A 12,815-nucleotide genomic window follows, 5' to 3' on the forward strand; every position below is an offset into this window, starting at 1 on the left:
ATATAGGTCCCGGGCATGTAACAGCTATGTATCCCCGTTGTGGTCGCTCATTAGGATAAACATTAGTAATGGGGGACTTAGGGAACGTATCTGGTGCACCAAAGGCAATTGGTGCTACCGGTGCACCGGACCCCGTTGCACATTTAAAAATGTTCAAAAAAAATTCAGGAAAAAATTAGTGTATGGACACAACATCATTGTATGTTGTCTCAAAAATTCGAATAAAAATTCAAAACAATGCTCAAGATACAACAATGACAAATTTAACGTCAATGTGCTAATGGGCCAAAACTGAAGCCCAACTTGTGTTATGTACTATTCAGTGTAAAATATGTTATTTTTTTTTATCTCAAGCAATGTTTCGAATATTGATTTAAATTTTTGTGACCACGTACATTGATGTTGTGTTGATGCACTAATTCTTTTCCGAATTTTTTCAAACATTTTTAAATGTGCAACGGGTGACCGGTGCACCGGTAGCACAAATTGCCCCGGTGCACCAGATACATCCCCGGGGGACTTAAGCATTGTATGGGATATGCCTTTAAATTGATCCTTCTAAATTCATTTTTCTCCATAAAGTTCGAGAAAATTTCCTAGTGGGCATATCTACACATAGATATCTTTCAATAGTTCCGTCTACATATTCAATGAATCCACGTAAAACTTGGAAATATGTTTATATCATTTTTTATCTATTGAAATACAAAGGTAAGGTATTTTGTATAGTCAAAAATATTTGTAAATAACCTTAATTTTTCTACATGGAAAGTACTACTCCTACATTATATTGTTAAGGTAAACCTTTTCAAATTTAAGCATTTTCCTGAAATAATTTATTATCTAAAATGATGGTGATTTAATAATTATAAATTCACTGGTGGAGATCATCCAGGTGGATGTCACATAGGCATGAAAAAGAAAAGAGGCAAGGCATGGGACCATATAATCTTTCTGTTTTGAGTGTAAACAAAACCTTTCGATTTCCTACATGCAAGATATTTCTAGATATGGAGTGACTAATCCACATTCGCCTGAGATTTATCTTCCACCAGATTTGTGTATTTGTTATCTCACTTCGACTAGTGTACTTTTTTTATCCGACATGTTCTTTTTTCAGCCATAATTCTGGAGCACATGCTCCATGGAGCACGTTGTTTTAAAAAGCTGCAAAATGGCATTTTAAAGCTTTTTTTTTTACACAAGTACCCAATTAAGTGTGAATTTCCTCTGTGTACTTGTTAATTTTTTGTTCAAAAAGACAAGCCCATTTTTATTAATGTATCTTATATATGGATGAAAATTCATATAAATATACTACACATCTATATATACACACATACAAAAAATAAGGATTTTTAAGCCATAAAGGTCAATATTTACAAACCTTTAAAATACCATGCTCAATGAGCCGGTGCTCCGATGTGGACCTTTGTGTTCTGTTTAGACTATTCCAACCCATTGTATGTCCTGGCTCAGCCCGGTCTCCAATTCTTTAAAAGATCAAAAAAATATTAAGAAAACTGGCAATTTTTTTGAGACAATTGTTGCCTATTAGAGCTACTGAACATGATATTAGACGGAGCCCAATGGGACCCCACCTTGAAGCACATGCATACGAGTCCAAATAATTTTTCAGTAGTTACTGTCACATAAAACCCCTAAAAAACTATCACATACAAGGAATTCTGCGTCACACATTACCAGAGGCGGTGCCTCAACGAAATCAGTAATTAAGTGGCACCTTTTGAATGGTCACTCCCACCTTCTCTATTGCTGACAAGTGGCGCACTGCACAATGGGAGTTTTCCTTTTTCCGTAGATTTATTTTATCAAAATGTTTTATTTCTTTGACCGTGCATCCAAATTACGAACCATTTTCATTATTGTTTACTCGCGTCGAGGTCTTCAAAACAAGATCCCATGGTTTTGACGAACTGTTTTCCAGGAAAAACCAAAAAACAGGGGAAAAACCGATAACAAAAAAAAAAGAAAAAGAAAAAAGTAACAAAAGCACTTAAACCAGGAAAAAAATACCAAAATAAAAAAACGAAAAACAAATCCGAAAACACAGTTATTCTTTTTTAATTTTCTTTGGGAAGCACGATTGTGCTTCTTTTCTAGCCGGCCCATTTTTAATACATATTGTTGTGGAGGGGTCTGCGTCAGCTTGCAAAAAGCACTATAATCGGCGCTTAACACGCCAAATAGGAGTTCGGTCTGCGCCTCTGACGAAAGGACACGGTCGCTCGAGCTCACCTTGCATGCAGTCACACCTCCGGTATAATCTCCGCAACGTCGCACTGGTGCTGGCCGAAGAAGGCATCATCCAGCTCGAACTGCCTACGGCGCAACTAGCTTACTGGACGCGATAGGTAGAAGTAATCGTATTATTCTTACTTAGTTGAAGCAGCGGTTGCTTCACCTTCAATCCTAACCCGTTTCCTCTCAAAACTGTGATTCCTCCTCGGTGATGGTCTAGTTTCTAACCAGTGAAGGTCGAAAATTTCCGAAACATTCTCAAATTTTACCAAAACATATTTATGCCATATAAGGACACTATGCCAAGTTTCGTGTTTTTCAAGCTTATTTTGAATTTTTTTTCAGAATGCAGAAACCAATAACACCCATGTTCGAGGTTGAGTTTTTGCACCCCCGATGTTTGGAGTTCCTTTCATTTTCTTAGATATTTCCCATACATACACTGAATAACACAAATAGGATTTTGTAACCCAATTTTGGCAAAAAAATATATGCACTTGCAGTTCAAACTTTAATTATATTCACTAAATGCCTAGAAAAGCACTAAATGACTTCAGTAAAGCAAACAAGCCCAAGAAAATGCCAATTTTTTACATAACGTATGTGATGGTGCATGTTTTATTAAACAATTCAACTCAACCAAAGAAGTAGAGGTAGCTTCATCTTCAAACCTGACCCGTTCCAGCTCGAAATCTAGCTTCCTTATCGCATATGGTATCGTTTCTAAGCAATTTATGTTATAAATTTTGTGGAACCATCCAATTTTTACCACACCTATAGGGATCATATAATGACACTGTGCTAGGTAAACCCATGACCTCATGTTTGTGGTCGACCCTTGGCACCTGCATGTTTGGAATTTCTTTCATTTTCTTGGATAAAGCCGAATAACATGATCAAGATTTCTAGATAGTATTTTGACCAAATTCTGACAAATATTTCATGCATTTACATTTCAAATGTTAAATATTCTCACTAAATTCCAAGGAATATACTAAGTGATTTAAACATACCAAATGAGGCTCCAAACATGTTAACTTTTGACATGGAAAATGTAAGGTTGTATAAAATTAAGTAGCAGTCACTTCGCTTTTCAAACCTGTGTGGTTCAGTCTTGAAACCATGATTCTTTCTAGAAGATGGTCTGGTTTCTCAGAAGTTTATATCACAACTTTTGTGAAACCTTCCTTGGAGATGGTCTAGTTCCTGACGTGGAAATCGATAGGGCGTTCCGTAATGTGACTACCCTGAGTCCCTGAAACTAGTTCTAGTGCAGGATATCCACTTTTAGCAGTTTTATTTTGTCAATTATCATGTGTGAGCTGATACTCCCTCTGTAAAAAATATAAGAGTGTTTAGATCACTCTACAATAATTTATTGCCATCTTTATTTTATTACATAATTAGAAACACCGAAATAAAAGTAATCAGATCTTTCTAGACCATGCAATAAATTTAAATTTCAATACTCACATGTGCCTTCATAGAAACTCCTCGTGGAAAGTAGAAACAACCAAACACACACTGGCGCACAAACATAGACATACACTCACATAATGGCTACAGTAGAGATACCTCACTGTCAACCGAAAGTAGCCTCCCAAAGAAAAATGACAACCACCCTGAGTGGGAGACATCCACACACTAGCCACCTAACTAAATGATTTGTGTTAAAATGTAGTATCGTGTCTGGTGGGCTGCGAGTACAACCACATCGTTGGCCACCTAAGAAAATGATTTCATTCTACATTCAAACATGCTTGATTGTAACATTTCAAAATGGTCTGATTCCAGCTTCATCGACTTAGGGTAGTTCTCAGTCAACAACAATAGCTACCAGTCACAATCGTTTCATTGCTATTTGCAATTTCTACTTGCATGAATCATAATCTTCATGCCAAATGATTTTTATAACTTCTAAAATATTTGTTTCTCGGTCACCTGAACAAAATTTGAAATTGTTCCAGAAAAAAACCAACGTATAGATTAAATTCTAACTATTAAAATTACCTAAAGTTAATGTTCAAATATTTTGAATAGAAGATTTTTATTCTTGAGAGGACTTGAGGGGCGGGTTACAAAGGAATCCCCACCCGAATAGTTTTATTCATTTAAACTATGATGCCTTGCGGCCCATTACAAAATAGGTTCGGGTGAACGTTTCTTTTTCAATGGTGGCCATCAAATTCGTGATTTTGGTGATGTGATTTGTATTTTTTTTCCCTGTGGCATACTAAACTTTTAGCGAAGTCACATCTTAAAACTGCTGCCTTCATTTAGTGAAATGTGTCACATATGGAATTGCAGATTTGTTTACAGGAACAACCAGGAGCACTGCTTTTGCATTGAAGAAGGGGTGGGGTGGAGATTGTAAATTGCATCACATCTGAATGCTTCATATTGATAGGATCCACATACAGATATAGCAACATACAAATGAATATTTACTACTTATAATTAGCACTCTTGCCTACTTTGCTGGCTGGAGGAAGAAACGCCACTCAATGTGCCACGGACCAGAGAAAAGAACCCCTAACTCAGGTTATACGTGGTTAGGCACTTGTGGAAAGACAGAAAACACAGGGTTTTTTAGGGCAAGGTTAACGGCCATGTTGCACTAAGCAAATTAATAAGATATGATATTAGCCTTTTAGCTGAGGCGAGAGAGACTTACAGATCTGATAGTTTGAAGGCAAGCAAAGCTTGCCTCTTTTGTTTTCTCTACATTTTGGTTCATTTTCTCCTACACCTATCTGTCTGTCGTGTCATGGCATACAACATCCCCACTTCAATAATGCAAAAGAAGAGATCCTACTGGTTCCTATCAAAATTTTAATATATATGCACTTACAGATAATGTTCCAAATCAGATATGATATATATGCACTTATATACATATGTAATTATATACCCATGTGTGACACGTTCCCACATAAAATGCAGCACCCATCCTCCCACTAGATAAAAGTGCATGTAATATGCAGGAAAAACGACCCTAGCTATCTTGTCCAGCAGACTAGAAAAAGAAGAAAAGAACCAAACCAAATGTGGAAGTGTGGGCAATGTCAACTGTTAGGTCCCTGTGAGTAGTCGTGCGAACATCGGGTCTCGTTTCCGCTCCCTCCTAGGGCTCCCCCCCCCTCCTAGGGCTCCCCCCGCTCCGCCGCCGCTACCGGCCCCCTCCCCCCTCCCAGCCGCGCCTCCGGCCGCGCGCGCCACGCCTCACCCCGCCTCCGTCCTCCCTCCCGGCCCGCCCCCCGCGTCGCCTCCCCGAGCGAGGCGACCGGGGGCCCATCTCCCCGCCCTGCAGCGCCTCCCCCTCCCGTTCCCCTCCTCCCGCCGTCGCCGGGCTGCGCCACCGGGCCCTGCCCACGTGGTGTTGGCGGCGGCGGCGGCCGTCCCTTCCCCGCGCGCGGTGCCACGGCTCGGGTGGTGGCGTCCCGCGGCGGTGCTCCTCGGTCAACGGTGGTTCCGGCAGCGGCGGCTGCTCCTGGCGGCGCAGCTCCAGGTGGCCTAGAGGCGGCGGCGCAGCCCCTTGGCGATGCGCTGGCGCGGTGGATGGTGGCGGCGCCCTCCTGGCCCCTTTTGGGCCCCATCTGGGTCTGGGAGGGCCTGACTCGGTCTCGCCTGCGGCGGCTCCGGCGGGGGCGGTGGTGGGGCAGCTCGTGCGGGGGGTGGTGGAGACGGCGGCACGTCTACTGCAGCTCGGCGACGGGTGCTTCACGAGCCCCTTTTGGGCTCGGCCGGGCCTCGAGGGCCTAGTACGCTCCCCTTGCCGCGTCCGGTCGGTGACCGCCGATGGCGGTGGAGGTTGTCTCCTCCGGCATGGCTGCTCTCGCTGCCGTTCCTCGTTCCCGGCTGCTCCCTCTCGTCCTCGTCGGCCTCGCTTCGATGACCACAGTGAGGCGCGGTGATGATGGCAAGTCCGTGGTGGCGCACGTTCGTGGGTGGCCTGTCTGGTGGTGCGCGTCGGACCGTTCGGGGTTGTGGGTGTTTGGCGGATGGGAGAAATCCAGGCCGGCTTGCCGGCACTGACGCAGTGACGCCCGTGGGCGCCATCGTTCCTTCGTGAAGGGCGTCGGGTCTTCCCCTTCCCCACGCCCCTCCGCGTACCGGGGGAAACCCTAGGACCTGTCCGGGCAGTAGCGTCGTCGTCGTCGTGTTCCTTCCTGAAGGTGCTGCTTGGTATGCGGAGGTTCGAGGTGCCTGGAGCGAGGTGGTACATCTCCGGTGGGCGCAACGGTTTTGGGTTATCATCGTTTTCGTCGATCCGACGCTGTGGACATTATTTTCTCTCTTGTTTCTCTTTTGTTTCTTTTGGGCATGCTTGTGCTGTTTGCCCCAGCATTGGTCTCTTTGTTGTATCGGGCGGTTGCTATATCAATATAGCGGGGCGAAAGCCTTTTTCGGAATGTGAGTAGTCGTGCCAATGTTATATATCACTCCTAACCATTCTTAGCATGATCTTCCACGCATGTATCAGCCACTTCCCTAAAAAAATGCAGCACATCTCCTCCCACTTGAGAAAGTGCTAAATAGTACATGACACTACACAAAACGGACCCTACTTTTTGCTTAGAAAAGAAGGAACCAAATCAAAGATCAATGTAGGTGTGAGTAAGATAGATGTGATTCATTAATACGTCAATCATTAGGTGTGAGTGGACTTCCATTTAATAACGTAAAGCTTTAAGGTGTGTGTGCATTTGGAGCTCGTGGACATAGAACTGTGCTTAATAATGAATTTCTATTCATACTTTTCGGCTCCCAAATTAGAAATAAAAATCATATATAATTTTTTCTTCATTATTAAGAGTAAATTTTGTACAATGAACACACACTTTCAAATTAACTCCCAAAAGTTTAAAGTACCAAAGGTTTTTGATTTCAAATTATGATTTTCATGAATATAAATAGTAACAATCAAGTTTTAACATTTCAGTATTTGCATGTATGGAAGGTTAGAACTTGAGTTGGGCAATACGGGTCTAAACTTTCATATGATGAATTTGACATGTATAAATACTCGTAAGTAAGGTTACAAGTCGAATTTGAAACATATGAATCATTAGATTTCAAATTTTGGTTTCATACTTCATAAAATTATTTTCGGAAACATCAATTGATTCTATAAATGCAGAGCTATGGAAATATTTTGGATTCCCAGCCTTCAATATGGCATTTAGGAGATACACTACGAATCAAATTATTACTGCTAGAAAACAACCTTGTTGGGTCCCTTAAAATCAAGTCGTAAATGTGGTTGTGTATTGTTGTATTTGTATGTGCTAATTAGTATCAATGAACTTGTACGAAGCATGCATTATCATATACACCTCAAAGAACCCAAATTTATAATGCTGCAGAACAAAAAGGACACATGCTATTGGATTTAGTGTCATTAGGGCGTGTATAGTGGTGCTATCTTAGGAGTCCTTGGAGTCCCATGAAGGATATATGCTGAGGTGGAGGAGAGATAAACCAGAAGAAAAGCTTCACTCACCATAATTAAGAGATGATAGCTTAGCAAAAATACCTATCACCAAATATTTTTGTATATCCAGTTACTAGAGATTAGACTAAGAGATAACTAATTGTTATTACTATTTCTTATTGTCATATCTAAGTTACATAGCGGACTTATAAGAGCAAACTGCCCTGTCAACCACCGGCAACCGCTAGTCAGAAGGACCATTGTCATAAATGTTGTTGCTACCGCCGCCGCCGCTCCTTTCTACACGCCTCGCCGCGCCGCTGCCAGAGGACGCCGCTGGCAAAGCTCAAGCGGCCGACGGCGGCGGCGGGGCACCTTCTCGCGACGACCTCCGATCTGTAGGGCGGCAGCTTCGGGCGGCACGTCGGCGCGCGTCGGGACTCGGCTGGTTCGCGGCGATCGGCGACTGTTCTCGACGTCCTCCTGTGAGGCGTGGTGACGGCTACCGGCAGCATGGCGGCGAGGCTGTGCCGGAGGCGCGGGGCCGGTGCAGTGCGATGGCCAGATCCATGCGCTTTGTGGTGGCAGTGCTCCTGCTAAGTATTGGATTTTGGCCATAGGGGCGCCTCGGTGGATTTTGACCGTGGTGTTATGGCCAGGTTGGCTATGGTGCCGTGGTTCTTGCCTGGTGGACAGATTTGTCTTTCGTGCTTCAGATCCAGTCATGTCTGCTTTTCGTCTATAGGCCTGGATAGGGATCTTTTTCGCCAGATGGCACTCACCGGTGATGTGCTCCGCCGACGGTGTTGGTCCATGTGATGATCACTCCGGTCAGCGGCAGCCTCGTTGCAGATTGCAATGGCAACCAAAAGATCTTCGCGGGGATTAGTCTCTTCAGATCCAGTAGTTTCGTTCGGCGACGAGATGCAAGCGATGGACAACGACTTGACGCAGAGGATATCGTTGTACAGCGGCGAGCAGCTGCTAGAATCGTGGAAAAGCGGTGGCAACAACATATGATTGACTTCGATGGTTGTGCTTTCGAGTATCCGGTCTCGAGCTCCGAGGTGAAAACCTACGTCTGACACGAGTGGTCATACATGGCAATGGTGATGTTTTTGTGTCATTCCCTTCTTGAAGGCATTTGCTCGTATATGCTTAGACTGATTCTTCAGGTTGACAACTTAGAGTCCGACCTTTGGTGCCTGGATCCGGTGACGGCGACGGTCGAGCATCGGTCCCTTCTTGAAGGCGTTGCTATTGAAGAACCCCGTTGTCCTTATGGTGTCATGAGATGGTTGGTGTGGATATGGTCATTGTTTTAGTTTGTCGATCGTGGATTTGTCCGCTTCGGGTTTTTCTCTCGCTTAGGCAGAGCTTTGGTCTTATATGACTTTGCTATTTGCTAGCTGGTTTTTGTGTGTGTTGGTGTTGGCTGTGTGCATCTTAGTTATGCAGAGGCCGGTTGTATTCTCATCGTGTTTGTATTAACTTGATGCTTTATTTTGAGTCAATAAAATTCACCCTTTGTCGAAAAAAGGCACATGACTATAGTAAGAAGTACATGTAGTTTAAAAATACATTGTCATATACTGCTACATGCACATATTCCAAAGAAATCAACAACAATTATTTATGGGAGAATGTGCCTAGCGTTTGCACATAGAGAGTTAGTTCCTTCCACATGTTGTTACATACAGGACTACTTATGATAAGAGCAATTTTTTTGGAGAAAACTTTTGATCTATTCTTCATCGATCATGACAGTACAACTAACACCAGAAATAATAAAAATCCCAATCAGATCTGCAGACCACCTAGCGACGATTACAAGCATTGAGGCTAGCTGAAAACGCGCCACCTCATCACCCCTTCTTCGCCGGAGCCAGACAAAACTTGTTACAGTAGACAACCGGGAAGTCTCCATGTTAATGCCCCATAGGACCAACACACAAGAACAGTAACCGCCACCGTTGAAGAGAAGTATAGATAGGAAGGATCTAAACTGAAGACACACTACCTAGATGAACAAAGAACTTGATCCGAGTGAAACCACCAAAGACAACCACCAAACTAATCCTGCAAGATCCATCAGAGACACACCTCCACAAGCCCTCCGATGATGCTAGAAGCGCCACCAGGACGGTGCTAGGCAAGGAGAATCTTATTCCATCTATAGGGAATGACTCGTCTTCCTGAATAGGACACAAGCTCTGGTAAAATTCAAAAAAACATATAAAAATGAAGCGCTGGCAAGGGACGGGATCCACGGAGCCCCATGGGCCTAAGGCTTTCTGGATGCATATTTGATTTCTCTCTCGTTTCCACCACATTATGAAGCTTCGAACAACATTGCGATGATGATTAATATATAGAGAAAGTTGTCTGCACTTCTAGATATATATAATTATATGCCCATGCTTCACACATACCCTACAAAAAATGTAGTACATCCGCTCCCACTTGATAAAGTGCAAATAATACAGCAAGAAGCACAGAACTGACCGAAGCAGCTTTAGCTTTTAATAGAAGGAAATGAAACCAAACCAAAAGACTGATGCAAGTGTGAGTGTACATGCATGCCAATGTTATGTCTCTCTCAATCATTTTTAGCATTATGGAGGAACGCGAAGTTATTAATTTGGACATATTGGGTGTGTCTATCAATGCAACTAGAAATTAAATAAGCCACCAGATATGCTATATATAAAGACAGACGTACAGACAGTCACACACACACGTAACCAACAAGTAGGAGTATCTAACAATGGAGCTCCTTGTGCTCATTGCTCTGCTTCTCTTGGGCTTGACCGTACTGATCAGGCGGCGTAGCTACACCTACACTACTAGTACCAGTCGTGCCCGTGCTCCAGCTGCTGTGGTGATCCAGAAGATCGCCGATCCCGCGGTAGCCCACCGTGCGCTCGTCGAGAACGCCGACGACTTCTCGGACCGCCCGGTGGCGCCCTTTCTGGTGTTTCTGGAGAAGAAACACGGCCAGTACGGCGACGGCCTAGCCTCCGCGCCGTACGGCCCTCTCTGGCGTGCATTCCGGTGCAACATCACCTCTGAGACCCTCCACCCGTCGCGCCTCGAGCACGTCACGCCGCTGCAGCGGGAGGCCATCCATGGCCTCGTCGCCGCTTTGGGGAAGGAACTGCCGGTGATCGCCATCGTCCGCGACCACCTCTACCCTTCCATCTTCTCGGTACTCGCGCGCCTGTGCTTCGGCGACGACGTGGACGAGGGGCATGTGCGCGCCATGGGCTGCTTGATACGGGAGTTCCAGCAGGTCGCCGTCGGAGAGGCTCGGGCTTCGCCTGGCACCATGTTGGCCAAGCTCGCGGAATGGAGACGATTGCGCCGACTCTCGGCCATACATGGCAGGTTGGGCGAGTTGTACCTCCCTCTTGTCGACTCACGGCGGGAGTCTCGACCGACATGCGACGGTGGCGGTCGTCGTCCATACATCGACTCGCTCATCGACCTACGTGTCCCCGACGGAGGCAAGGGTGACGGTGCAGGCCGACGTGCTGTTAGGGACGATGAGTTCGTGAACCTGCTGTCAGAGTTTCTGGGCGCTGGCACGGGGACGGTGATGGCAAGCCTGGAATGGACCCTCGCCCACCTGGTAAACGACCAGGAGATCCAGAAAAAGCTTCGGGACGAGGTGGACGGCGCCGGCGGGGCCGTGGCCGCCAGCTCCAGCAGGAGGCTCATCCGTGGCATGCCGTATCTGAACGCCGTCGTTCTCGAGACCCTCCGCCTGCATCCGCAGGTGCCCTTCGTCCAGCGCCATGTCAACGCCGACGCAGCGGAGGTGCTCGGAGTCGGAGGAAAAACCACCGGCGACTTCATTGCACAGTTCACTGTTGGAGACATGGGAAGGGACGGCAAGACGTGGACGGACCCCGACGAGTTCCGGCCAGAGCGGTTCCTTCCCGGCGGTGAGGCAGAGGACGTCGGCCCTTTGCCGGGGACGAAGGAGATAAGGATGATGCCATTCGGCGCCGGGCATGGGTTCTGCCCGGGCGTGGGTCTCGCCATGATGAACATCAAGTGCTTCCTGGCTGCGCTCGTGGGTGAGTTCGAGTGGGCGCCGCCGACGGGGGGCTGTGCCGGCGTCGACCTGACAGAGCTCAACACCTTCATCAAGGCGGTGAAGAAGCCACTTTCCGCACGTCTCACGCGACACACTTAATCCACGGCGTCTGGCGTTGGTCATCTACTTTGGCCAGGGATGCCTGGAGGCAACTGTGGCCTTCTTCTTCCAGTGTGGTTTGTGTGTCATGGGCGACACCGTGCCGGCCATCATGCCGACCGACGAGCTTGTGGTGGCCATCTCGCCTCTAGTGTATACCTCTGCACGTCATGATATTGTTCTGTGCTTGCTATCTTGTGTAGTTGATGTAACGGTGTTTCCGGCGTATAATTAAGTAAACTAGTCGTCAACCCGTGCATTCGCACGGATTAGCCTATAAAAAATGTGTTAAAGATTTCTTTTGTCCTAATCAATGTAAATTCATCAAGTGGCCTTCTATTACCATGGTTATTCATTTTTTTACACATTTTTTGATAAACTATACACAAATATAACTTGCTGGTAATATAAAAAATTCTACAAAAAATAGCATTAAAAAATTGCACATAAAAATGATGGACTTGTTAAATATTAGCCTACATTGTTGGAAATTTTTCTTATCACTACTCACTCTCCAACAATATGCAATTTACGCTTCTAGAACGTTTTCAATTACCAAATCGTTTCTGCTGCACCAACACAATGCAAGTTGACGGTGCACACTTCTCTCTGTTTTGTATGCACAACAGTATTTATATATGCAGCACAATAGGAAAGGTGACTGTAAATTTAAGGAAGTCATAATACCATATTTAGATTTCCACTATTCTTATCGAAAGCAATCCTTACCATCAAAATTAAAATATATGTTAATAGATAAATTTATGTAGTAGACTTTCATGTCACCCAATGGTGTTTTTTTTTTCTTTCGAAACCATGTGCCACGGTATCCTGCAATAATCAAGATGAAGTAAGAATATATATTTTTCTACTATTAAAACTTCTAATAGTTGACTGGCGATGAGAAGCATTTGTTTC

At 44.9% G+C, this 12,815-nt stretch overlaps 1 protein-coding gene across 1 annotated transcript; it reads left to right on the plus strand.

Annotated features, from left to right (window-relative positions):
• The first annotated feature begins 10,439 nt into the window (after positions 1–10,439).
• On the plus strand, positions 10,440–12,227 carry LOC119288101 (cytochrome P450 89A2-like). The gene has a single exon (XM_037567720.1). The coding sequence runs from the start codon at positions 10,464–10,466 to the stop codon at positions 11,895–11,897; it is 1,434 nt and encodes a 477-aa protein (XP_037423617.1). The 5' UTR covers positions 10,440–10,463; the 3' UTR covers positions 11,898–12,227.
• The last annotated feature ends 588 nt before the right edge of the window (positions 12,228–12,815 follow it).

The sequence above is a fragment of the Triticum dicoccoides genome, chromosome 4A, assembly GCF_002162155.2.
Source record: "Triticum dicoccoides isolate Atlit2015 ecotype Zavitan chromosome 4A, WEW_v2.0, whole genome shotgun sequence".
NCBI classification, from domain to species: Eukaryota; Viridiplantae; Streptophyta; class Magnoliopsida; order Poales; family Poaceae; genus Triticum; species Triticum dicoccoides.

What these genes read in the sequence shown, in the direction of transcription:
- LOC119288101 (XM_037567720.1), top strand. Translation starts at nt 10,464, where the DNA reads ATGGAGCTCCTTGTGCTCATTGCTCTGCTTCTCTTGGGCTTGACCGTA.